The following is a 27,208-nucleotide window of genomic DNA, read 5'->3' on the forward strand; positions in this document are numbered from 1 at the left end:
ACACAGTCTGAGTGTAAAGCTGAAAACCCTGAAGTTGCGTTTGTCGGCTTGTGAACATTAGGTGCTTGACTGACCTGCACCCCTGTGACCTCCAGTTCAATAGTGGAAACAGCCACCGAGCCCTGAGAAAGATACACAGGAATACATTCAGTTTCATCCAGGAACAGTGGGATCAACCAGACCTCTGGTGATTGGCCTGTTCTATCCTCAGTATTCTCTCACCTCGGGGTTCAGGAGGTCAATGTGGATATGTTTTCTCCACCAAAGCTGGGTCCGGTTGTCCATCACAATCTGGATGAGCTGGCAGACCTCCTCCAGGGTCTGTCAAGAGAAAGGTTCCTTGGTATAAATGCAAAATGTTGGGGACTGAACTTCAGCCTCTTAATTGCTAGGCCAAACACACCAATAGACCTAGAGGACATTGTTTGTTCCAAGGTTGACATTAGAGCTTGTAACTTACTGACAGGGCTGACTCATTACAAGTGTGTTTCCACACCACCACTACTGTAGGGTGAGTGTGTGTGTGTATAGTGTTTGATACAGAGTCAGAGAAGTCCTCAAGACAGAGATGTCTGAGTTACCTGCAGTCGCCCAGCAGAGCGCCTGGTACAATGAAAATCGTAGGCATTCCACAAATTGACCAGGGGTAGGTCCTTCTCAAAGACTCCCTCCTTGTATAACCACTCAGGTTCCTCCTCACTCAGGGATGACTCCTTTTTGGCTTCATGCTTGGGTAGCAAGAAAGGCTGCACAACAAGAACCAAACAGTCACCCTAACTTTCTGGAATTTAACATGTTCAAACTGTTCACTCTGAACAATTGTTTTTGTCTTTCATTGTATTGCCCATGGCAGACAACGAAGTACAGATGCAAACAGTGTGGGGTTCCCATTCTGTTTACTGATGATGTAAGGTTACCTGTCCTCTGGAAAGGGCTGGGTCCTCAAAGGCCATTTCCCCAGCCGGGGTAAGGTACACTTTGGGATGCTTCAGCCATACATGGGCCATAAAGAAAGTCTGGCAGGGAAGATATGGAGACAGAATCAAGTACATCATCTTCATTGAGGTTGACTTGTAGGTTTAACCCAGTGTATTTTCCTCCAAACAGTAGATAGTGGATGAAGACCATGGAAGGTGCAGTGAATAGTTACCCAGAGTGTCCAGAGATGTGAAGTCACCCAGAAGCAGTTTTCCAGCATGTGTTAGCTGCAGAACGGGCGTAGATGAAGGAGCCTTCATGGCAGAGAGGAAAACGAGAGAATCTCAGGACTTTTATGTCAAATCTTTATTTGTACAGTAGACATTGTCAGTGTTTCCAAAGCATTTACTAGCAATTTTTATTAGCCCCTGTTCATACGTTGATGCACCCTCTCAAACCCTTAACCCCAACACAGACTTACAGGACGCCACACAGGCATGTACAGGACCAGAGGTCCAGACAGAGGGAGCAGCAGCTCCTCATCATCCTCCATGACCTGATGAGCAAGAGTACAGTAGCGGAGGATTGGAGAAAAAGAAGGAGTTATATATGCCTATTTATATATAGGCTATATATTTATATATAGGCTATATATATATATATTTTTTTATACATTCTTAAACACATGTTTTTCATTGCATTGTTTTGGCTTACAGATACATGTAAATGGTGTAAGCAGTGTGGGACTTCCATAATGTTTACTCTGAATTTGTTCTGAATGATGTTACCTGTCCTCTGAGTAGAGTCCGGTCCTCCAATATCATCTTCCCCACCAGGGTGAGGTAAGCCTTGAGACTGCCCTTGAGCCAAACTGGGGCCATGAAGAACGTCTGTGACAATGAACAACTGGAGATGTTAACTTCACCATCTTTGTCCAAGGGTGACTAACACAGTATGTCTAAATCAGTGGTTTCTTAATCTGAAGACAGCAGAATTTGGACCAAGAACATGGAAGGTGGAGGGAGAGTGAATAGTCACCAGTGTCCAGAGATGCTAACCCACTCAGAAGCAGTTTTCCAGCATGTGTTAGCTGGAGAACAGGCCTGGACGAAGGAGCCTTCATGGCAGAGAGGAACATTTTAGAATGTTAGGACTTCTTTGGAAATTCTTTATTTGTACAGTGTACATTTGTCAGTGTGTTACGATTACATTACCAGCTAATGTTAATTGCCCATGTTCTTAGTGATACGTTGATGCACCCTCTCAAATCCTTAACCCCAAGACAAACTTACAGGACGCCACACAGGCATGTACAGGACCAGAGGTCCAGACAGAGGGAGCAGCAGCTCCTCATCATCCTCCATGACCTGAGGAGGAAGAGGACAGCAGAGGAGGATTAGAAGCATCATAGAAGTAAAATAGGTATAAACTATAACCAGTAATAGGAGATGATGTAGTAGGTTTTGTTGCTCAACTGTAGAGTCTATGTCTCTTACAGTGGGGGGTGTCTTTTCCGGGCTCTTCCTCCACCATCTAAAGACATGTTTCAATGTCTTTGGTTTGTGTTTGTTCGACTTCTGTGTGTTGGTCTTGTCTCTGGGTCCCTTCACCAGATGGTGTGTAACACAGCCATCAACTGATAGGGAACTTTCTGATCGTTTTAACAGAAGAAGGCATGGACTTAGCACTGTATCCTGAACTTGGTTAGTCAACCAGCAACTAGTTCAGTCCAAGGACTCTTTCAAACACTTACCAGAATCTGTGTCATCGTTCGATGAGGATGCAGACTTTCTCAGAGGTCTACCAACACAACTCAGCACTGAGAACAGGCAGAGGAATCCTCCAAGAGACTTTCCTATTTTCTTTTTCTTCCTCTTCTCTTTTTTAGGTTTCTCCGAAGAGATCGCTGGGTCACTTTGGGCCTGACCCATCGAGCCAATGTTTATTTGAATTATCAAATGTAAACAATTATTAGCTAACTTAGCTATTGCTGTAACTGTTAACTAATCGCTGTCTATAATAACAAAAAGTTGTTCACTACTGCTGTATCAGACTGTCTGAAAATGTTGGAACGACGACTTAAAACTCAAGTTGTACATGTGACATCATAATTGGGAAGCTCCCATCCCTTAGCAACATGTCATTGTGACATCATGTTCATTTGTGTATTTTTGAGAAAAAGTTGTTTTTCAAACTAGACTAGTCAGCTTTCAAGCATTCCAAAGTGATATTCAATAATAGAACAAGAAATTGCCGTAACACACTAAATCACTCCGAATAAAAATAAATTTCTTTCTTGTCTAATAGATGTTTTTAGTGTTCACTGTGCCTGGCAGCTCAGACGTGGTTACTTTGTGTTGTGTCTAGTAAACACAGACCATTCCTCAACCCTGACCACCAAAACAGAACTATGTGCTTCTGATCATTGATATTCTTCCATACTTTCTATATTATGCACTCTACGCTGACTTGGATTATAGCATCTGCTAAATGAATAAAATGTACTGTAAAAAAAGTATGTTTATACACAGGGCTTGGTTAGGAAACACCATGACGATAGCCCACTACCAGCATGAGGTGTAAACATTTAGAGATGAGAAAAAATAAACTGTGGTATCCTCAGGCTGCATTATTGTATTGATTGAGCATGTTTACCTCCAGTGTGGTTACCCAGTGGCTCAACAGGCCAGAACAGGCCTGATATCAAACACCTCTACTGAGCTATCTCACAACACAAGCACCAGAAGAACGCTGAACAAGAACACAAGGGAACACTGGAGCTTTCAGAATTTCTTTTGATGCAACGTTTATGAATATTTATAACAACAAAAGCAGTTATCAGGTAGGTACAGGAGGTTCCGGAAGAGATATGACGTCGTCGGGTCTGGTCTTGCTGGTTCTGCTGCAGTGCCTGTGCTGCTCAGGTGAGGATGATCAAGTATCGTGTGTTGTGTTTTCCTTGATAATGGAACATTCTAGAATTTGAAGTATGCCACAAAGTGTATAATTAACGGTAAGCAAATCCTAAAACCGGCCCCAGAGACGTTAGACACAATGCTACCCTCTTTTTAAACAACTAACATATGATAAACATACTTTGTTGCTATTGTACAAACCCAAACTTGGGAGAAACCCAACCCAAGGTCTGAATTCCACAGGACCTGAACAGATAGGTGACTAGTATGTCTTGTACCATCAGGTGTGCCAGTGCTGAGGTTCTCCTTTAGGCCCATGGCCCAGTGGGCAGTCAGAATGACACAGGACCAGATTAACCAGCGCTCTGCAAGACCCCGCCTGTTCAGGGTCGCCAACAGCGTCGTGGAACGGGTGAGTCTGCCAGGCATCATAACAGTCTGGGGAGGACAGCCTCAATAAACTGCACTATAGCACCATCTTGTGGTTTATTTTGGTAATTTCAAAAGTAAACCAACCAGAACTGATGGCATTTTAGACTTCACAATCCAACCTGTGCCATTGTATGTACTGATAAAATAAGCCAATGATGAATAAAATATAATAGTCATTTGTATTTTGGAAAGATTGCCCAGGTGGATATGACCACCTATGATCTCCACCTGGACTTTGACGTCAGAGAGACCGTGTGTTCAAAAGGCTTGGAACCCTACCTGGATGTATGTCGTTTCAGAAGCAGGAAGCGACAGGTGAGAAGAATCCTCTCATAACATCAGTAAAATAACCTTTATCAGAGCTGAATTTACCTTAAAGAAGGGACTCAGGAGAAGGACGCACACTAACATTGTCGGCGCATCCTCAGTCAGACTGCCTCTTCTGTCTCCTGTCTCCAGATGGAGGTGTCCTGCTCCAGTGTAGTGCGTGTGGCAGGCCAGTTTAGCAGGCTTCAGAGTCTGGACTGCATGCCTGCCCAGAGCTCCAGCTCCGAGTCCAGCAGTGAGGAGATGATCATGTTGCAGAACGTCCAGATCTTCCAACAAAGCCCTGGGATTACTGTATGTGACGGAGCTCTCCGCTGTGCTCCCTATGTACTGTAGATCACTATTCCTGTTGTTAATGGTCAAACTAAATGGCTCTGGAAATAGATGGACACACAGGAGGAATAAAGCAATACAAATGTCTTTCTCTGGTCTTTTCCTCCAACACAAACACACAAAAGTTTATTGGTTTATTGATCTGAGGAAGTCAATCACATGAACCAAACACCATGATGTGCTGTCATGCCAGACAGCAACAACATCGTTTATTCGAATTCCGCTTGAGCGACTGTCAAACACCAAATTACGAGGTATGAGAGTTGAAAGACAACACATTTATCTGGAAAATTTGGCACTTCATGAGGATATCACTTTCCACTGATTGTTATAATAATATATTCACTTACTCATATTACTTCAAAAACCAAATCCCTTGACTACAAAGCAGGTTTAGAATAGTCCATTTGGTTGCTTAATTGCACATCTTTAATGATTAATTATGAATACTTTTCAAATATTGGTGAACTGAACTACTACTGGGATTACCCTTAGTGTTAGACGGTTGTTTGTGAGAGTATGAACTGTCATATTTTCTTCCTCCAAAGCTGTAATAGCGTAATAATGTGGTTTGTATCATGGATTATTGTGCTGGCTCAGGAACCAATGGCGGTGCTCCTGGATGGTCAGCTGAGCTGCACTGTGAGCATAGTGGAATGTAGGTCACTGTGTTCTGACTCCTCCACTGACTGCACACATCACCTTCTGACACACACACACACACAAACTACTCAACTACTTGCATACACACACTCGACACTGTCAGAACCTCAGAAAAGAAGTCGTTGCAGTGATCCAGTAACTGTAGACATTTAGTAAACACACATACTACAAAAAAGACACATTTAGAAAGACTACAAAAAATGATGAGGTATGATTTGCACATTTTTATTGTTCAGTTTAAATGCATTTTAGGTTTATGTCCCCGTTACGGCAGAGTATCTAAGAACGGCTCTGACTGACTTCAGGCAACTCCTCTGACCTTTAGACACAATGGTTTATTATCTCTATGTTGCCATGAAAATACTGAAGATCTGAAATGGACAATAGTTTGTAGCTGACTCAAAGCCATCAGATGTAGCAGATGTTAAGGCAGAGTTTTTCCACTCTGCACCAAAGTTTGACTAATCTAACGTCATGACAACAGTAGTGCAACGTGATTGGTTACAGAGATAGATTCTGACCTTGTCAGACTAATTGGCACGGGCTGCGTTCAGGAGGGCGATTTTCCACCCTCAACGTTTCAGACACGCCTCGGGATAGAACAGATGCCTACACGCCTTTCTAAACGTTGCAGAACGTTGCACCTTGCTGAACACAGTCCTAGTTTGAATTAAGACAGACACACCCACACACACACAGGTTGACAGAAGTTTTTCCACAGCCAGAGATGGTCTTCATGCTACAGTCTTACTCAGTACTACTAATGTAAAACCAGATGGGACACAGTGCCCACAAGTAGAGCAGTCCCCATCTTCAGACACACAGTACAAGAGAAGGCATTCATGTGATCCAACGCTCGTCCAACCTCGCTGACAGGATGGCTGTTGCGTGACCTGGGGGGTGCGTTCAGTGATCGAGCAATGAGAGGAAACATTCGCAGCGTTGTGTCTGACAGAAATGTGCTGTAGGGCTGTTATGGGGCAAGTCTTTCAATGCCACGGTGGTCCCACTTTTACGACAGTAATCAGAACCAACAGTTCTCAGTTTTAGCAGACACACGTCTGAGCATCTTGTAGTATGTGTTTAGTCTGTCGTTTTTAACGGTGCCCAGGATCTGACTCTGAGGCCCTTTCTACGGGCAGGTTCAGGGTCAGTTGAGTGTCGTCCCTCTCAGGGTTAAAGGTCAAGAATCTGGAGAGGGTCAAATGGTCCTGGAATTAGGGACAGGGCCGAAGGAGGCCAGTAAAGCCAGGATCTGCAACTTTACAGACAAAAATATGTGACCAATAGAAATAAAGTGGGTTCAACCCACCCCCAATGTAACAGCCAATCCCAGAGGTGGACCTTCATTGTGCACCTTTTTATCTGAGCACCTTAAGAGTGTCATTGCCTTGTCAGTCATCTTCATCTCTCTACAGTAAAACTGCTGTAGGTTTTCAACCATTTTGGTGCAATTTGCAAACAAAAAATCTTCATTAGAATTAGCGTTAACACAATGCATCTGTACACTCTACAGACAGACAGACGGACAGATGGACAGACAGACAGACAGACGGACAGACAGACAGACGGACAGACAGACAGACATACAGACAGATAGACATACAGACAGACAGACATACATACATACAGACAGACGGACAGACAGATGGACAGACAGACAGATGGACAGACATACAGACAGACGGACAGACGGACAGACAGACAGATGGACAGACAGACAGACAGACAGGGGATCTTGAGCCCCTGTCCCTGCTGCTCCCGCCCCCCCCCCTCCCCCAGTTCACTCACATGGTTTGAAAAACAAAACTTTCAAATAATATTATCTTTCAGGTATTAAATAATCTTATATAAAAACACAAACTTAATAATAACATCCCCATTCCCTCCCTCCCCTTCATTACCCTAACATCCACATACATTTTTCTGTACACGCTCAATCCCCCTCTCCCCCTCCCTCCCCTCCCACCCCCCCCAAACCGTTGCTAAGGTGACACCATGTCCTCTACAGGGCTCCATGCAGTACCAGTTATATTGCAGCAAGTTTCTTGTCCTTTATGTTTTTGTTTCTGTTTATATTCAATGCAAAGCGGCACAAACATGTGGGAAAGCTGATAGGTGGTCAGGCTTGCTTCTTTTCATTGGAGTAATCATGTAATAATAATAATAATAATGAAAATCTGGGATTACAAGGAAGAGGATCCTAGCTCAGTCAGTCCAGGGTGGTTGCTATGAGGGGAAACAGACGGAGAGACAGAAAGAGTTCCGGAGGAGCTGACCTAATAGTCTTTAGATCCCCCCCCCCCCATGTCCTGGTTACTACCACTCCCCGGTTAGTTTGGTGCTTTGGTCCCGTTTGGGCGGGGCGGGGGGCGGACCGCGCCGTAGCGTTGCATAGCCTGAGATGTTGGCATGGGCGTAGCCTCCTCCGCTGGCTGGCCTGTGGTGGTCCTGCAGCAGCTCTGGGGGCGGAGGAGGCAGCGCCATATCGTCCATGGTCGCTACCGGCTCCATCTTGGAGGAGAGGCGGGAGGAAGTGAGCGAGCCGTGGCGCGAGACCGACTTCCTCTTCAGCGTCCGGTTGAGGTCTTCCAGGAAGTTGGGCTGCAGGGCCAGGTTGGTGCCCTTGGGGGACGTGGGGGGTATCTGGGAGCTGAAGGAGCTGTGAGGGTTGGTCTGCTGGGGTGGGGGGGACAAGGGGAGGGTCTCCTGCACTGTGTTGCTCCGCCTGTACACAGCTGCGGGGGGGGTCTTCTTCAGGGAGCTCGTTTTCCATGTTGAGGAGACAACAGGCGGGGTCTGGGGCTGGGGGTTGACCACCGCTACCTTGGGCGCTCCCGGGTGCAGGTCAGTCGGCAAGGGAGGCGGGGGGAAGAGCTCATAGTCGGGAGGAGGAGGGGGGAAGTAGTCGGCATCGGTCGGTGGGGGGGAGGGGAAGTCTAAGCTGGGCTGGCGGTGCTGTCCTGTCTGGAGCCCCTGCAAAGCCAGAGGCAGGTTGGCCAGGTTCAGCTTGCCTGGTTTGGGGGGCGCTGGGGGGCCCATGGAGGCATCCTTGGAGGGAGAGCCCGAGGAGGAGGCAGGGGAGGAGCCACAGGAAGATAGGCCTGGCTGACCAAATTTACTGACCAGGCTCTCCACCTTCTTAGGCCTCTCATCCTGGGCCTCGCCTGCCTTGATGCTGGAGTTGCGCTGGGGGGCGGGCGGGGGACCCCTCTTCCCCGCGGAGCCCGTGGAAGAGGTGGAGGAGGAGGAAGGGGACTTCTTGATGGGGGACCCCATCTTGGTAGAATGGTGAGGAGGAGGAGAGGAGGACTGGGGCGGAGGTGGAAAGTCCAGGGTGCTCTCTGGTGGGGGAGGAGGGAACTCTGGGGACTGGGGGGCAACTTGCCCCCCGGGCTGCCATTTTGGCTTAGCTTTGACGGCTGGTGGGGACTGAGGGGGAGGAAATTTGGAGCCATCCATAGAGTTGGAAGGGGTGATGGAGGCCCCTGGGAACTGGTTGACGATTTGCTTGACCAAGGAGGAGGTGGGGGTGGGGGAGATGGGGGCGGAGAGGGGGAGGGTCTTGGAGGAGAAGCTGTGCTGCTTGGGCATCGTAGGCGGTGGCTGATTGGGGGAATGGCCTGTTGACAAGCTCTGCTGCTTTTTAAACGAGCCGTGATGAGGTGGGGAGGGGGAGACAGGAGAGATGGTCAGCCCCGTGCCAGAGGGTTTGCGGGCCGTCTGGGGAGGGAAGCCACCGGTGAAGGTTTTGGGTGGGGCGGGAGGGGGCAGGGTAGGGGACAGGGAGGACTGGTGCAGTTGTGGGGGAGGAGACAGGGCAGGGGGGGGTGGGGGTGGAGAACAGTCATCCTGCAGGTCCTCCGGGGTGAATTCGTAGGCCATGTTGGGGAACTTCTGGGCCAGGAACTGTTGCAGGCCCGTGTTGCTGAGGGGCGGGTAGGAGGGCTCCTGGTCGAGGGGGGGGGGAGGGGGCATGCCGTTGGTGTGCAGGTGGAGGGGGGCAGGCGGCTCTTGCTCCTCTGGGGGAGGAGGTGGGAGGTAGGTGGGATTGGGGCTGGGGGGGCCCATCTTCAACACTGCCATGGCCGAACCAGGGGCGGGCATGGCGAGCGGGGGCGGGGGAGGCGGGGCGGGGGGCACCGGGGCATAGGTTGCGGGCAGGGTGTTATATTGAGGTTTGACAGACTGTAAAGGAGGGGCCGGGGGGCCAGGGGGGCCAGGCTGGGGCCCCCCGGGGCCAGACGGGGGTTTGTAATGGTTGGCAGACTGGGAGGCATTCTGGAGCCTGGCCAGGGTGCTGTACTTGACGTACATGGTGGGAGGAGCCGGCTGGTGAGTGGGGTTGGGGAGCGGGGGAGGAGGGGGAGGGGGAGGAGGGGGCTCGGGGGGTGAGGGGGACGACTCGGGGGAGACGCTGGTGTAGCTGGTGCGAGACGGGGGGGAGGACTGGGACATTGTGGGCAACTGGAGGGGGTAGGGTCTGCTTATAGGGTCCACCCTCATCTGTAGAGAGAGAGAGAGAGAGAGAGAGAGAGAGAGAGAGAGAGAGAGAGAGAGAGAGAGAGAGAGAGAGAGAGAGAGAGAGGGACATAGAGAAAGAAAGGGAGAGATCATATCAGTAAGAAAACACGACATCAAAAATGTATGTTAATTCATGCCATGACTGAAATCTTGACATTTTCCGGTTCATTTGAAGACACGTTAGCATGATGCAATGAACACCAAAACACACACACACACTACAGCCCAGAGTAGAGCTGCCTGGATCACTCGATGGTCTCCACAGACCTCGACAAGAGTCTAACTCGACACACCATGCTCTTCACAAACCATGGTGAACTCATTTCTCTGTCTGTGGACCCGGTCTACTAAGTCCAACTAAGGTCCACACATGGTTGCACCACATACCAAGAGAAAACAACATTAGACCAGCAGTGCTGTGAGGTTAAAAACTCTATCACCCCCCCCCCGACCCCTCAGTGACCAGTGAGGTAGCTTCTGTTAGTTTCAGATGGGGGTCACACGCAGAAGCCCACATTATGTCTAGCTTTTTTGAGGTGCACTTGATTTGATCTTGGCACTTGACCGTTAAGGATGATTCCTTTGGTCCCATCGTACCATGCGAGCTAAATCAAGCACAGCTCGTGTACCGGACAGTATTTGACATGCGCGTGTACGACCTGGGCCGCCTAAAGTCAACCCTGGGGGGATGAGAGAGACTTCTAGAACTCTGGTGTTAGAACACTGCGAGCGGTCACAACCCTGACCTCAGTCCCCTCCGGTGCACAGGGGCACCGCAGTCCGAAACTTCACCTTTGACCCCTGGGTGGAACAAGCGCAGAGGGAGAAGGGAGAGATGGGAACAGTGGTGAAGAAACACAACACCAAGACACCACAGTTGCATCCAGGACCAGGGAACAGTCGCTGTCTCCCCTCCATCACCACCATATTCCAACACATACAGACAGACTTGAGGCGGTTAAGCCACACAGACACAGAGTAGGACCAGGTGCAGTCTGGGATACCTTGGTGGTGTCGTCCTGTGTTCCCCTCTTCCAGGCCTCAGAGAAGATAGAACTGACCACACTCTGGGAGCGGGTGTGGCCTGACGAGGTGGTCTCTGACACCCCACTGTCTGATTGGCTGGAGTGGTTGGACTGGGACTCTAAACAGACAAGAGAGGAGAGAGAGAGACAGAGAGAGAGGGAGAGAGAGAGAGAGTAGGGTTAGAGTCTGGTCATGAAGCGCCTGGATGGCAGAGAGGTGTCCGCGGCCAATCAGACAGCAGCAGTGTGTTCTCTAACCTGGTAGGCTGGAAGAGCTGGATCCAGATTTCATGCTTGAGGAGGACAGGGAGGACCAATCGTAGGCAGCCTCGGTCCGCTTCATGGCCTCTTGGTAGTTCACGTAAAGCTGCTTCCCATACTACACACACACACACACACACAAACACACACACACACACACAGGTAAACCAAAACACACACACACAGACACGCACACACACAGATAAGTTATCCAGGGTTTCATGCGAAAATGTGCATACTATACACCTAGCACACAGTCCATTGGCTGACTAACAGACCAGAATACCACAGTGCAGCTAAACTCTGCCTAAATGTCAAAGATCAAAGCTCAGGAAACATATCATCAGATTCTGGGTGGAGCTTATGTGCTACCTTGGCAATGCGTATACTGTTGATCCATTGGTGTAGGCTTCTGACATCATCACAGCACAGGTATTTGATGTACTGGGACTTCTTCTGGATCTGGGGGTGCTAAGAGAAACAACACAAGTGATAATGACCAACACTTTCAACAATGTGCCAAAATGTTTGGTTTATACTCCAATGTATTCTTCTGTTCGAAAGCGGACTTAACTTGATCTTCTGAAAGTGCAAAGACACATTCGGAAAAACTCATTTAAGCATGTTGAACAACAGCAGACATAAACTGCCAATCTGTGACCATCTGGATACACCATAATGTGAACTGAGATATTCCTTTGGCCCAGATACAATGGTATTACTACACTTCACCACTAGATGGGAGTGTGCTACTCGAGACACCTTCCGACAGACATAAGTAATCTATCCCTAACCTCAATCCCTCGGCTTTCAAATAGCTGAAGCTTTACGTTGAGATTTATAGACATACTTATATCATTCAATCACAGTGAAAACAGAAAGAAAGTTAGTATTGGCAGTACTTCCCGAACTGCTTCACTCCATTCCACTGTCTTACTAAAAAAAACAAACACTGTTGGAAGATTAATCTCTCTCTGCTGGCTGCTTCATATCAGATAAATGTGTTCTTTTATCTGTATTCCACTCTATCCACGAAACCCATCATCCCTCCAGGAACCAGAGATCCAAAACAACACAACATCTCCTCTCTCTCTCTCTCTCTCTCCCTCTCCCTCTCTTTTTCCTCCCCTCTCCCTCAGCCCCCTCTGAAGCCTCCAGTCTGTTTTCACAATCGTGACGGTAAGTTTTGGGAGAGGAGGCACAGGAGGAAACAGAGCGATCTGTTTCCCTGTCTGCTCAGGAAGTGGAGGCATGGAGAGAGACAGGGTGTTCCAGCAGCCCCGCTCCTCGCTGAATAGAGGAACAGAAGCATCCTCTCGTCTCACTTTAACCTGGGGACGTAACAGATATGTGTGTGTGTGTGTGTGTGTGTGTGTGAGAGGAGTTAGCGTGTGTGTGTGTGTGAGCAGTAGAGTGTGTGCTGTGTGTGTGTGTGAGCAGTAGAGTGTGTGTGTGTGTGTGTGTGAGCTGCAGCCTCACCTTGAGCACCATGCAGTAGTCGGTGGGAGCCTTGTACTTGCTGCGGTAGTCCTGACCGTAGTACACGTTCACGTGGTCCAGCTGCAGGAAACACACCAGGTCTCTGGAAGCCTGCCAGGGACACACACACACACACACGTCAGGACACACACTCTGAGATCTGTCAGTGTGTATAGACAGACTAGAGAGTAGAGGGGAGGGGGAGGCTGGCAGGAAGCAGTGTGAGCAGGGGTCGCGTGCATGAGGAGGCCAGGACACTGCACTGCAGATGGCCTACAGCTGCCACTGCCAGTGAACTCTGGGTAAAAGACCATGAGGTGTGTGTGCATTTGCATGTGAGCCGGGGGGTGTGTGTGTGTGTGCGCGTGTCTGTGCTGCGTGTGCACGCATGTCTGTGTCTGCATGTCTCTGTGTGTGTGTGTGTCTCTGTGTGTCTGCATGTCTCTGTGTGTGTGTGTGTGCATGTCTCTCTGTGTGTGTGTGTGCATGTCTCTGTGTGTGTGCATGTCTCTGTGTGTGTGTGTGTGCATGTCTCTGTGTGTGTGTGTGTGCATGTCTCTCTGTGTGTGTGTGTGTGTGCATGTCTCTGTGTGTGTGTATGTCTCTGTGTGTCTGCATGTCTCTGAGTGTGTGTGTGTGTGTGTATGTCTCTGTGTGTCTGCATGTCTCTGAGTGTGTGTGTGTGTGTCTCTGTGTGTGAGGCTCCAGCTGGGTTAATGACCCAGAGGGATCAGGGAGAGTGACGCCTGGCCTCACTGGAGGATGGCTCTGTTAAACTATCCCATCCATAACAAGGAAATACCACAGGCTGGATGAGAGGCTGTCATCTGCTCTGCTCACAGGACCACTGAGGACACTGTGTTTGCATAGCCTCCTTTAAGCCCACAAAGGGCTAATGTGACCAACTCCACTCCAGACGGCATGACCCGAGGAAAACTTGATTCACTGCCGTGACGTCAACACAGAGATCTAAAACGCTGCAACGTCCAATCTAAACATCTACAGAATGTGTTAGCGTGTGCTTGTGTGTCGACGTGCACGTGTATTTATTCCAAGCCCTGGTCTTAATCACCAGGCTTTGACCTCATTAGCAGTGTGATGTGAGGTTAGGCGGGTGTTGGTGGCGAGTTAGTGACCACATAGCTGGACTACAGCCAGAGATAACCACACACACACACACACCATCTTGTGCTCTTACAGCACCTTCACACTGTAATCTCAGAGCACAGGCTTTCAGCTGGACAACAGGCGGACTGTACTCCCACACACTCTCACACTTACACACACACGCTTAAACACACACACACACACACACACTCACCCACGCACACCAGGGTACTAGACTAAGGCTAGAAGACCATAAAACATGAATCTTATTAACAAGCCTCCCATTGGACAGTATGGAGGAGAGAAGAATGGAGTGAAAGAGAGAGCAATAGAGCATGCAAGCAGCAGGAGTGTCTGTGTGTGTGTGTGTGTGTGTCCAGGTAGGTAGCAGACCTTAGCTTTGCCTTTAGGTACGTAGTAGATTCCTGAGGCCCGCAGCAGGAAGTAGCGCTTCTTCCACGACTTCTTTCCGTCCTCCTTCAGCCACAACACGCCCTCCATCTCTGGCACGGATACCGAGCTGCCACAGAAACACTCCTGCAGACACACACACAGAAACACACACACCAGACACGCAGAACACGTTAAAGATGAGGGCCAGATTTCCAGCGGAGGAAAACGGAATCGATCACGTGACGTCCTCGCTCTCCTCAGAGGACAGCTCACCTCCAAGAGGGCTTCCTTGTTCCTGTCGGCCATCTCACACGTCTCCTTCCGCCCCAGCAGATAGTTCTAGAACATTCCAGAAGACACAGAGGGGAGAGGGTTCATTCACCGAGGCACGGCTGTACATTCTGAGGTTGTGCAGCTGTGTTTTGAGCACAAATAAACCCCACATGTATACAAGAAATGGGGTTGCATGCTTCAGTACTGTGTATTACAGATCTGTGCAGGAGATCAAGGTTTTCTGAAGGGCCCACCAAGGACACAGGCCTCTCGTCACCAATAAATTATTCATGTTCTCATCATCTACACCATCATGACCTACTTACACCAGACAACATTTGTATGTGAGCGTGCGTAAAATTGCAGAGTGTGTTTGCATTACTACATGGAAACAGCATGCAGCAATGCTGTTAGACAGTAATAATCCTTTGTAGTTTTCTCTGGTTCTAAGTTGAAAGTACAGTTTAAGGTTCTGGTTGGTTCGGTGAAGCTGACAAGAGATTCTGACCTGGGGGTTCTTGAAGAGGGCGTATTTTTCTATACGCTCTATGAACATCAGCCGGTTCTGGCTGTCTCTGGTCCAGTTCAGAAGGTTCTCCACCAGGTTCTCATGGTCCTCAAAGATTCGCTCTGAGGAGAGGAGAGAACACAAAATGGATGACATTATCACTCACCCCAGACAAACTAAACGAGTTAGTGTTGTGCCAAGCTAACTGAAGTCAGCCAGTGCACCAAATAGCTTTCATGGATATTGAATCCAACATAAACTTTCAGGTCAAACTTGGCCTGAGTGACCAGACCATGACCCCAGTGTCAGCCATCATCCTTCTGTACTCCCCTACACACACAGACCATCACACACACCATGCCACAGACCCCTCCCCTATACACACAGACCATCACACACATCAGCCTCTGCTGTGATAGAACTGCCATCTGCCATGGATCTAAATGGAATGGAATAAATCCCTGTGGGATTACAACCTTGGTCCATTAGGTGATTAAATGATTAAAATGTATGTGTGTGTGTGTGGGGGGGTGTGTGTTTGCGTGTGGGTGTGTGTGTGTAGGCATGTGTGTGTACGCATATGTGTGTGTGCACTGCAGACAGATCATGTTTCTCAGGTTATAGGCCCTAGATAAAGTTGTCCTGGCCTGGGACACAGCTGTTTTTAAGGGCAACATCACACACACATACCCACCCACACACGCACACACACCCCAACCCCACACACACCCACACACTAATGCATGCAGTAAGGGCTGTATGGCTTTACAGAATGTGTCTCTCTATGAGGCTACATGGTCTGCTGGCATTCTTGTCCCCTTTTGTCCTCTCTTCACTTCCTGTCTCAGTTCAGTCTGTGGGTCTCTACAGAGGGCCATGCCAGTGTGTGAATGAAGAGCTTAAGGCTGGATTGGCCTGGTACAGTATCTAGAGCTGTTCCCCCACCCACCCATCCACCCACCCCCACCCTCTCTCTTTCTCTATCCTTCTCCGTCTCTTTCTCTTTCACTGTTCCTCTCTTCTTTTATAATAGGAGCTTGCGCAGAGAAGCTGGCCAGCCAGCGGAAGCCCTGGAGATGTAGGTTAGATCACACACATGACTGCCCTGGACCGAGTTAGACAGGGCTGTGTGTGTGTGTATGCACCCTATGGAATTATTACAATGTCCCATGGCACCAAAAAGGATGCTGTGTGTGCGTGTGTGTGTGTGTGAGTGTGCACATTTACCCTCTATCCCCCAACCCTTCTCTAAATGGTCACCATCTCTCCAGCAGGATGCCACTGGTCTCCAATACTAACCCTGTGGCATTCTCATGCACTATATTCCAGAGAGTAAAATCCCCCCCCCCCCCCCCCCCCCTTTTGCTCATCCCCATCTCCCTGCTCACACACAGAAATCATCTGGCTGGGGATGACAGTGCTGAACTGGATCAAACTAACGTGTTGGTCTGACCATGTGAGATGATGATGACAATGAGCATGACGATGATCGTGTGTAAGTGACAGAGGGTTTCGTGAAAGAGGCGAATAGGCTGCCCGTGTGTGTATGCATGTGTGTGTGTGTGTGTGTTCGTACCCATCTGCAGCTCGTTGATGGTCTCCACCAGGGACCAGTCGGGGCTGTAGCCACAGTGAGACTTGTCCAGCAGGCTGTCCAGCACCTGCCTGACCGTCTGCCTCTCGTCCACCATCATGGTCTTGGAGCTCTCGTCTGATAGGTGGACCCGGATCACCAGCTGCACAGACACACGACAGGGCAGAGAGGTCAGAGCAGAACGCCCCCCCCAACAGATTTGGGTAGATGTATTTTTCTGACGTGGATGTGTGCATGGATGTGTGCATGGACATGTTGTTTGCTAGGTTGGATTTGATCAAGCACACTTCCCCACTCGTTGTATTGAGTGTGTCACAGTGATATCAGATACTCATGATTGGTCACACTGGAGAAAGGGGGCGGGGAGAGGAGAGAAGAGGGCAGGGGAAAGGAGAGAGAAGAGGAAAGGAGAAGAGAGGACATGAAAGAAGAGGAGAGGAGAGAAGAGCAGAGGAGGCAGATGCTGACCCCGCCATCCTCAGCCTGTCCAATCCTCTCTGTGCTGGCAGGATGAGACAAATGAGAGGGCCCATATAGGACTGGCAAATCCCCTCTCTGACTCTCCATTTCCTGAATTAAAACTCACCGCTGCAGCAGCAAGCCTAGGAGCACACTCATCCACCAATCAGATGAGGCCATGCTCAGCGGTACTGACCTACATACAGCTACAACACACTGCACTCCTGGTCGACCCTCGGCTAATCCAATCACTGACCACTACTACTACAGGGACCATAATCATACAATCGCACAGCTGTACAGACGCAATCATATGGAATCACGTTCCAATCCTATGGAGTTACGTACAACTCGTCTAATTCCAAGGAATTCTACACATCTGTCATAAAAACACGTGTCACACACACATCTCAAAGGCACCAAGTCAGATGTGGGCCAACAGCAGAGGCATGCCAATGCAGTCACACAGAACCGGCATGAACAGAAAGCTTATGGTCAGAAGAGATCCATTTCTAGAGAACCGAGGGGTTCTTGACATGGAATAGAGTGGAACCAGACCTGGTGGTCTTGGGTGGAGGTGAACAGCCCGCTATACAGGCAGGACAAGGGGGACCTCCCTCAGGGGAAGATCCTGCTCACCTGACCGTCCTACCTGGTGGGGGTGTCGTGGCCAGCCTTGAACCTGCCTTAAACCCCCCCCCGACACACACACACACACACACACTGATTGAGTGTGTAAGCAGGTTAGTAGAGGCCCAACAGTGTTTCTTCAAGTACTTTTAAGGTCAGTCTGCACGTGGCAACTCCCTCTCATTCCTTCCTTCCTCCCTGCCTCTCTGCCTGCAGCCATGCTAAAGCTGGTACTGCCGTACGCTAATCCTCCGGCTGGGATTTGGGCTTAACTTTAGAGGGTTCCGCCATTATGTAGAGTGGCAGGGGAGGAGAGAGAGATGAAGAGAGAGAGGGAGAGAAAGGAGAGGGGGATAAAGACAAATACCGGGATAGAGAGCAAAAGAAAGAGAGGAAAAGAAACAGACCGATTAAACGTGAGAGAGGCAGTGGGTCAGACAGAGAGAGAGAGAGAGAGAGAGAGAGAGGGAATATGAGATGGAGGGAGTGTGTGGGCTGATGTTTGTGTGTCCAGCAGTATGACCCCAGCTGTTGCCATGTAACACTGACCTGACCCAGAAAAGAGCAGAGTAGCCGGCACGTGCCAGCAGTCTACACAAACACACACTTCACACTCTTTTGCCTTAGGTAACTAGGTCGGAGGCTAGTCACTCACCTTTTTAACCTGGGCCTCCTTGATCTTCTCCAGAGCAACCCGAATCTTCTCTGCCTTTGTTTTGGCAGCTTGCTCCTCCTGAACACACATACACACGCACAATACATGAATACACATTGTAAATGTGCCCTTCATAACTATACAGTCCTAAAGCATTCCTGTATCCAGAATCCAGGACAGGTCACACACACACACACACACATACACACACCCACACACACACACACACACACACACACACACACACACACACACACATACACACATTCTCTCCTGGTCCAGACGAGACAGGTAATGTGCTGCTCCCTCTACACACACCGCTGCTAACTCACCTGGCTCCTCCAACACGCTGCCATGATCCCCTCAAGGTGTCCTACCAACTACAGGCAGTGTTTCTGTGCTCCTTATGTAGGAGGAATAAGCTGGTTCCCAGTCCTAAGATGTGAGTGGAGTGTCTTCCATAAGGAATCTGTGAATCTGAGACAGCGGCAGAAATCCCCTCTCACTCTCCTCCAGATTAGCATTGGATCTGTTTTAGGAGACAATTCCTCTGCAGGGATTAGCCGGTGGAAATGCTTCCTCGCACAGGGCTAACTCCAGAGACCAGGCGAGAGCGGCAGATCTGTACTCCAGACAAACCTCTCAGCTTCCCTCCAGACTAAAGCATCCAGGGTCGTAGGTTGTTCGTCCCAGCCCTGTGGAGGGATGTCCTCTGGCCACACGAAGGGCTTCCCAGCCCCGGAGAGACACAGGCGGACTAAAGAAGACTCAAGACCAGGACCTGGGCCTGAAAGGGCAGGCTGGATCCAAACAGGGGATGCCTCTCCCTCGCTTCAGTGTTGCTACTCTGACACCCAGACTCGCAGCTGTCAGGAGCTCACACTGAGAGCTGTGGATCCTCTCTCTGCTTCCCTGACTGGAGGGAGGGACGGAGGGAGGGAGGAAGGGAAGGAGGGAGGGAGAAAGGGTGAGAGGAGGGGCAATGATGCCAGTGCCAACACACACGATTAGGCTTTGAGCTCTCTTTCTCTCTCCCGGACTCGTGCACTCTATTGCTCTCTTTATCTGACTTTGTGTGCCTCCTCTCCATCCCTTTATGTGTTCTTCTGGCTCCTCCGTTCTTCTCTCTCTCTTTCTCTCTCTCTGAGCGAGGGTATTATCCTCCTCGACTGAGACTCCTCAGGCTAGAGTGTGGGGGAGCGTTCTATTGTAGCCAATTATCTTCATCATGGGCTTACAACAAGCTCACACACGCACACACACACACCCAGAGGGTCCTAAAAAGGCACCAACAAAATGACAGAGCCACTGGATGGAGGGGATGAAAGGGAAAGAGTTAAGAATCAAGCCTCTTATCAACACCCTTAATCAGTCACACACACACACACACGCTTTTGCCCACACCCACACCCCCCCACAACAATCCATTCCTGGCCATCTGAAGATGACCCTTTCTGCATGTGTGCCTTAGTGACGGCACAGCAAAGCGCATGAATACATCCACGAATATGATTTGACAGGGCTTTTCTGTAAGTGCGTATGTTTAATACTCAAGCCAACATGGAGGATTATAAGATAATCACACCATTGAGTTGACCCTTAATCAAACCTTCTGACCTTCCTCCACCAAGCTAGTGCTGCTGCAGCAAGCGCCTTATGATTTAATCAAGATTAGCATCTCCATCCCATTTACTGGATATTCATGGGTGACCTAGATTGAGATGGTACTACTGAGATTAAAATATTTTTTCTAAACCGCCAACCCCATCTTTTTTACTCTTTGAAGTTGTGTGTTGTCTTCCCTCCTGGCTTGCTGTGGCATAAATAATGTGATGTTCTGACTCATGCAGTGGGAGAGCAGAAGGGGAACAGAGCCTACAGTAGCTGACTAACATAGCTGGTCTGAGTACTGGGTGTGTGTGCTACTTAGTATAGAGCCCAGGATAAAACTAGCACAAAATAACTGTGAACAGGATCCACACATGGGGAAATACACACACATGCCCGCACACACACCTGCATGCACACACACACTGTGCTCCTGCCCCAGAATCCTTTGTAAGATAATTACACATCTTCAGTCTAATTACGGCCTCCCACAGGAATCTAATCACCCTGTCTCCTGGTCTTTGAGATTTCAGTGTTCTGACAGAGTGAACTTGACATTCATGACAGTCAAATGCAATTATTTCAGAAGCTGTCATATACATGTGTAGTTATGTGTTGAATAATACATGGGTGTGTACAGTATGTGCGTGTCAATGAGTGTGCCTGTGTTTGTGTACAGGAGAAGCACCCCTCACCAGTAAAGAGGATTAGATCAGGAGAACCAGCCTGATCTGACAGCCTAGCCCAAACGATCCAATCAGATCAGCTGAGCCTATTAACCCCCTCTGAGGCGTGTGAATGCCGGGGCTCAACCGCTTCTCTTCGCAGCGCACACACACACACACACACACACACACACACACACACACACGCACACACACCAGCGTCAACAATGCACACAGATACACCAGCATCAACAACACACACAAACAGTCTGTAGGATTTCATCCCCCCCAGACTAGATTCAGAGCCTGGAGTGATACAGACAAAGGCTGATCACGGCGTACTCTTCGATGAAATGAAATATGCTGGGTTTAACCATTAAGAACCACTTGCTTCCTAAGAAGCTTTACGGAAATTCATGAATTCTTGGAAATATAATTCTGACGGATTCATGAAAAGAAACAGGAATTTATATGTCCAGCGATGTGTGTGTGTGCTAGCATGTATGTGTCAGCCTGTGCATCCCCACGCTGCTCGACTCGCACACCAGCCTGTCGCACACCAGCCTGTCACAAATCCTTAGCCTGACACCAGGCCCCTCACCTGGCCTGATCTTAGCCTTCCGTAGATCTCTCCACCACGTCCCCGAACGAAGGCCTCCTTGTCACACACTGCGTCAACCTCGCACAGCAGCTTTGACCTTGCCCTTCCCAATACCGTCTAGGCTGCTTCTCAGCCCCGGTACAGGAGCACACAGCCAGGCAGCTGAGCCAGGGTCTAAGGGGATCTCACCATGAGCACAATGTCCCGGGTTGATCATTTATTCATTTTACAGATGACTTTTCGTCCCATTCCTGGTTGTTGAAGGGAGCCACACATTCAGACAAACAATGAACAGCAAGCTCTGGGAGATGACTGAATGTGTGTGTGTGTGTGTGTGTGTGTGTGAGGGAGTTGACAGACACAGAAACACTGCCCGCTAAGTACCCGTCTAATCCACCTGTCCAAACCTCTCTGTGGTCTGCACATTCGACCCAGAACACCCATTCTGTAACTGATCCATCCACATTCTCATTCAGACTTAGCTATGGCCAGACCAAACACACTCATGACCTGCAATGACATATACATATATCATACATGCCTTACTCTCTTCACATGCTTAGTAGGCTACATGTACAGCACCAGCAATCCATCACACACACAACCACACATTCCATGAGTAAATGAATATGGAACACATAGAGCAGGGAGGGACTACAATGTGGTTTGGAGAGCAAGAAGCCGATTCTGACTGGCTCTCTCATCAGTGGGATCAAGAGACAGGTGCAGACTGCGGGGAGGGGGAGGGGGCGGGCAGGGGGAGAGGGAAGAGAGGAGAGAGCATGCGACATGCAGAGGACAGGAAGCCATGCTTTCCGCAGCTTTCTTACCTCTTTACACGACAAACACCCAGATAAAAGGTAGCTAGCTACCGCTGTCATTATCGACAGGATATGACCTCACAAGAGAGAGGCAGCAGTTCATTTGTTCTTGCAAGGCAGGTGGGGGTTAATAGCCACCAATAGCAGGGAGGCGTGAAGTGATTGGCATGCAGGTGGGAGGGATGAGAAGCAAAGAGGAGGAGTCACCTTGGTCAGCAGGTGAGAAGGCTTTCCTGCTATGTTTTTCAGAATCAGGGAGGTTTCCCTGTCCAGATAGGAGTGCTTGGTGCGGAACGAAGAAAGAGAGAGTGTGTGTAAGAGTGAGAGAGATAGATAGATAGATAGATAGATAGAGAGAGAGAGAGAGAGAGAGAGAGAGAGAGAGAGAGAGAGAGAGAGAGAGAGAGAGAGAGAGAGAGAGAACCATTAGTGAAATCTGTGAATAACTTGAGCATTTGTTCTTTATTGCGTGGAAGCATGGTAGAGAATCAAAAGTGTGATTGTGTGAGGCACAAGCAGAACGTAATAGTGACAAGATAACTGACAAATACATTGTCAACGTTCATTACAGAAGTTTGACTTGCTGTGGAGAGACATCTGGGTTAGACAAAAACAATCAAGCAGTAAGAATTGGTTTCCTGATTTAAGATAAAGCCGTTTACCCCCTTTCCAAGGAAGCAGTGCACTGAGGAAGGCTATTAGTGTATACCCAGACAGACAGACAGACAGACAGACACTACTACCCTGGGGGAACCCAGACTACAGTTGCTCTATTAATAATGTGTGTGCTACAAACACACTTACACACACACACACAGACATACACAAAAAAGCATAACAAAACAAAACAGAGCCAACCAAGTCAATTGTATAAATGTTGAGCCACCTCACACTGGCCATCTCATATTCGTGTGTAACAGACAGCAGACACATTAGCTCTGCATCACGTGAGCCACTACCAGGTGCTCTCTACTCTCCTAGAAGTAGGCCACAGCATGTTCACATGTTAATCAAGCACACAGACAAGCTAGGGCGATGAGGAAGGGAAGCATTTGTATCAGACATGATTGGTGCACAGCCTGTGTTGGGACAGTAGCAGAGATCAGACAGGACTAGAGAGACAGACCTTTAAGCTACCAGAAGGCACAAAGTGTCCAGGGCTACTGTAACTGTAAAAATGACTACATGTCAATGTAAACTGTAGACATGGCTGACAGACATCAACAGCAGAAGAGCCTGTGTGGATCTGTTTATCTGGCTGTGTTCCCTGCCAAAGGGATCAGGCTAGGCTGGTCTGGCCGAGAGGAGGGAGAGAGAGAGGCTGGATGTGTTTAATCACCAACATTAGGTTACTGCCAGCAGACAGCAGAGAGACTGGGGGTGAGGGGGAGAAAGCCATCCTGTTTCCTATATCCTGCACTCAATTTAAAAGTGCAGGCGTTTTGTTAGCTACATCAAGACATACGGATGAAGGTTTGGGGCTGAAAGCCGGGAACAGTAGCACAAAACAAGGATGGAATACAAGTAAAGTCACTGGTTTGACGAACAACATCGTTTGACCCAGCTCATGTTCCTCCATTGCTTCAGAACCACAACATGACATGACATCATGTCAGTAGAAGTTAGAAGAACCCTCTAGAAGGTTGCCTCTGCGGAGCGGAGGTTGCTGATGCACGCCCCGCTCCTCCATGTTGGGCTGCGCTTGACTGGCCAGGCGTGAGAGACACTGCTGCTGCAGGCTTCTCACTGACCTGAGACTGGAGGACTCAACCTCTGTCTCTCTGACTGTCTGTCTGTCTGTCTGTCTGTCTGTCTGTCTGTCTGTCTGTCTACCTGTCTGGCTGTCTACCAGTCTGTCTACAGAAATAAGTTATTAAACACCCACCACCTCTCTCTCTCTTTCTCAGCAGTGTCTGCACTACCTAAAATACATTACTGGATAGCATTTTGAGAACATCTTTCTTTTAATATTGTAGATTAAATATCATATTTGGGCCAGATTAGCAAAGATTTAAATCATCCCTCTGGTCAATATATGGTAGAGTCTATCCAACAATAATACTGTTGGATGTTGATCCCTGTTACAGTGAAGAAATCAAGTCTGGGCAGCCAGAAAGCTGCTTTACTCTCTAGGGTCTGACTCTGTCTGTGTGTCTGTCTCATACCATGAGTGTGTGTGTGTGCGTGCGTGTATTTCTGTTTGTCCTCCTCAGTGTGTGTGTGTCCGTCGGTCGTCCTGAGTGTGTTTCTATTTGTCTGGCAGCATCAAGTCAGAGTCTCTGACTCCATCATTAATCTCCACATCTGCTGTCGTCTACACTACTCTGTCCATCTATCCATCCCTCAGTCTTTCTCTCTTTCTCCCTTTCTCTGTCTGTATCAGAAGAGAAATATGCGAGGGAGCTGACTAGCTGGGATCAACGTGTCTGTATATACAGAGCCAACTGAGCAGGAGGGAGGAAGGGAGGGAGGGGGGGGGAGCGAAGGAGGTAGAAGGAAGAGAAAGAAGAAACATTAGTGAAATCTGGGAATCATTTGAGCATCCCTCTCCCAGAGGAGAGGGAGCAAATTAGAGAACGAGAGAGAGAGAGAGAGAGGCTGGTGACTCTAACCTGTGCTGCAGAGGAGCCATGTTAATGAGCCATGCATGCCAACAAGGCTTTAGGCTTGGGGACTACACTCAAATCTTTATCCTCACTTGATTCCCCCTCCCCCCACCCCCCTCCCTCCTCCTCCCCTTCAGCTTCAAGAGGAGCGGGGAAGAGCGCTGCTTCACATGGATGACTCGGCTCTTCTCAGCCGCTTCAAAAACAATCCACCCCGAGGACCTCGCCCAGTTCATCACCAATAAGGAGGAAAGAAACACAGCGGCTGAATCCCCGGCCGTTAGGGGGTCACAGACAGCCGAGGCGGGAGTGTACCTCGGAGCTGGCCTGGCCCTGATTGGTCCCCTGCGGCGGGGGGGTGGCGGAGGTCTGCCGCGGCTCGTCCTGGTCCGCCGGCCGCAGCACGCTGTCCAGCGAGTCCATGCTGGAGGCGGAGGCGGAGTTGATGGAGGAGCGCGAGGAGTGGACGATGGAGCGCGCCTCGTGCTCGCTCACCGTGCCCACCGAGCCCGTCCGCCGGTGGTGGCGGTGCGAGGAGGCGGGCCGGCGCATGGTGGACGAGTAGGACGAGGAGGACGAGGAGGCGGAGCCCAAGGAGTGGGAGGAGCTCTGGCGCGCCGCCTCGTCCATGCTGAGAGAGGCCTGGAGAAGCAGGGGTGACCCGCACCATGAGACACGCTTCTAATACACACACTGGCTTGTCTCTGTTGAATAGATTGACACGCGTTACAGTAAACACAAAGGTAGTCTCTCCCACCTGCTCCAGCTGAGCTGTGATGTCGTCCAGGGAGAAGTTGGAGGCCAGAGGGGTTCGGCTGTGGACGCTGCCCCCCCTGACAGTGGAGGCCGGTGAGGCCCGGGTGCTGCTGCTTGTGCTGCCCCCGCTGCTGCCCCCGCTGCCCCCTGCATGCTTGGCACTGCTGCTGCGCCCTGCCGGGGGCTTCTGACGCACCTGAACACACGTGAACACGTGAACACATGTGATGAGCCGCATACAGTGTGTGTGTGTGCATGTCTGTACGTGTCTGTGTGTGTCTGTATATACGTGTGTAGAGTTTGTGCGTTTTTATATACGTGTGTAAGGTCCATGTGGGTGTTTATGTGTGTGTAGTCTCCAGAGCTTACCTTGGGCTCTCCGGGCACGCCCAGCCTGGTCATGCCAGTGTTGTTGGGCTTGCCGATGGTGCTGAGCTCCTGCTCTATGGAGCACAAGTCTGCCATCAGGGCATCCAGGTCCACTGAGTCACCACCCTGGTTTAGAGCCTCTGGACCACAACAACACACACGCACACGTCAGTCTGGGACTGTAAGAGGAAAGCTGCCGTACACCACACAGCTAACATCGTCTAGTGAGAAGGCAGTGTGAGAGTTGATGCGTGTCTGGTCCTCACCGTTGATGTTGTAGATAGAGAAGCGATAAGAGAAGTTGGCCATGTTGGTCTCCTGCCTCAGAGGAGCCTTCTGGCTCTTAGGAGGCTCGGGCTTCCCATCGTCCAGACTCTACAGGGACACGACACAGGCTTGGTTTACATATACTGTTCCTGCATGTGTGTGTGTGTGTGTGTGTGCGCTCACCTGTGTAAGTTTGTCTAGCTCTCCCAGCCAGGCTCCAAACATCTGGTCCAGGTCCTGGTCCTCCTTATCACTGTCCTCTTCTGCAGCATGGTCCAGTTCCTCGTCTGATAGCTGATCCATCTGCAACACACCACACAACACAACACACACACATTGAGTAAAACCTTACATTGTAAAGGAGTAACCACAAGTCCACTGTCATATCCAGTAGACAGGAGGAACAGCTAGCGTGTCACTTCCTCTAATTCTGGCCCAGAGGGCACAGCACGGCACCCCAGATTGCCATGGTAACTCAGGGGTCGTCTGTGGGACAAATCCATCTGGCGGCCCCCGTACACCTGGCCTCACCTGAGGCTTTGAAGTTGACCATCAGAGGCTCAGCACCTGTCTGATTATCCCTTCCAGACTCTACTCTCCCGACCCGACTCCTCCCACCTCCTCCGGGCAAAGATCATATTTCCACCACAGTGATAAATGTGCAGCATGAGAGAGAAAGTCTTCCATATGTGACTGCAGACATATTTTACTGGCATGGTCTAGGCATCTGCTCCAGCGAGTGGTGATGAGTTATTGCCCCCTGGTGGCCATCTCCATAGCCTGCACGCACACACAGTCGGTCCCCTTGTCAAGTCTCTGCCGAGCAGAAATCAAAAGAAGGCCTGCTGTCATGGCCTGAGTTATGGAATGATTATGCAACATCCGTGGAACGAGTCAACACACTCTTAAGTCTTCTGCAGAGTGCGTGAATGATTCATGTCCAGGATCACATTCCTGAGGTGCAAAACAAACAGCCAGGGCTACACCAACATGTGTACCGCCAAATGAAGTACAGATAC

The 27,208-nt window shown here is 49.6% G+C and overlaps 2 protein-coding genes across 5 annotated transcripts in view; one reads left to right on the forward strand and one right to left on the reverse strand.

Annotated features, from left to right (window-relative positions):
• Positions 1 to 3,628: 3,628 nt before the first annotated feature.
• Positions 3,629 to 5,003, forward strand: LOC134016395 (secreted phosphoprotein 24). The gene is made up of 4 exons (XM_062455757.1): positions 3,629 to 3,842; positions 4,118 to 4,245; positions 4,458 to 4,580; positions 4,725 to 5,003. The coding sequence occupies exons 1-4, from the start codon at positions 3,728 to 3,730 to the stop codon at positions 4,926 to 4,928; spliced, it is 570 nt and encodes a 189-aa protein (XP_062311741.1). The 5' UTR covers positions 3,629 to 3,727; the 3' UTR covers positions 4,929 to 5,003.
• A 786-nt stretch (positions 5,004 to 5,789) lies between these two features.
• The window catches only part of raph1a (Ras association (RalGDS/AF-6) and pleckstrin homology domains 1a), a 44,670-nt gene continuing 23,251 nt past the window's right edge, over positions 5,790 to 27,208 (reverse strand). For 2 of the 4 annotated variants that reach the window (XM_062456806.1, XM_062456808.1), the window contains exons 3-18: positions 26,373 to 26,492; positions 26,189 to 26,297; positions 25,923 to 26,062; positions 25,555 to 25,749; positions 25,113 to 25,439; positions 22,399 to 22,473; positions 18,497 to 18,574; positions 16,735 to 16,894; positions 15,159 to 15,280; positions 14,651 to 14,716; positions 14,378 to 14,521; positions 12,878 to 12,988; positions 11,771 to 11,869; positions 11,396 to 11,516; positions 11,117 to 11,256; positions 5,790 to 10,094 (exon numbers count right to left, since the gene is read on the reverse strand). In XM_062456806.1, coding sequence (XP_062312790.1) covers positions 7,908 to 10,094; positions 11,117 to 11,256; positions 11,396 to 11,516; positions 11,771 to 11,869; positions 12,878 to 12,988; positions 14,378 to 14,521; positions 14,651 to 14,716; positions 15,159 to 15,280; positions 16,735 to 16,894; positions 18,497 to 18,574; positions 22,399 to 22,473; positions 25,113 to 25,439; positions 25,555 to 25,749; positions 25,923 to 26,062; positions 26,189 to 26,297; positions 26,373 to 26,492 — 4,194 coding nt within the window. In that variant the 3' untranslated portion in view covers positions 5,790 to 7,907. Of the gene's footprint in view, positions 10,095 to 10,852; positions 10,914 to 11,116; positions 11,257 to 11,395; positions 11,517 to 11,770; positions 11,870 to 12,877; positions 12,989 to 14,377; positions 14,522 to 14,650; positions 14,717 to 15,158; positions 15,281 to 16,734; positions 16,895 to 18,496; positions 18,575 to 22,398; positions 22,474 to 25,112; positions 25,440 to 25,554; positions 25,750 to 25,922; positions 26,063 to 26,188; positions 26,298 to 26,372; positions 26,493 to 27,208 lie in introns of those variants that run through there. The other 2 variants (XM_062456810.1, XM_062456809.1) reach the window with 2 other exon arrangements.

This window comes from Osmerus eperlanus, chromosome 3 (genome assembly GCF_963692335.1).
Source record: "Osmerus eperlanus chromosome 3, fOsmEpe2.1, whole genome shotgun sequence".
Lineage (NCBI taxonomy): Eukaryota > Metazoa > Chordata > Actinopteri > Osmeriformes > Osmeridae > Osmerus > Osmerus eperlanus.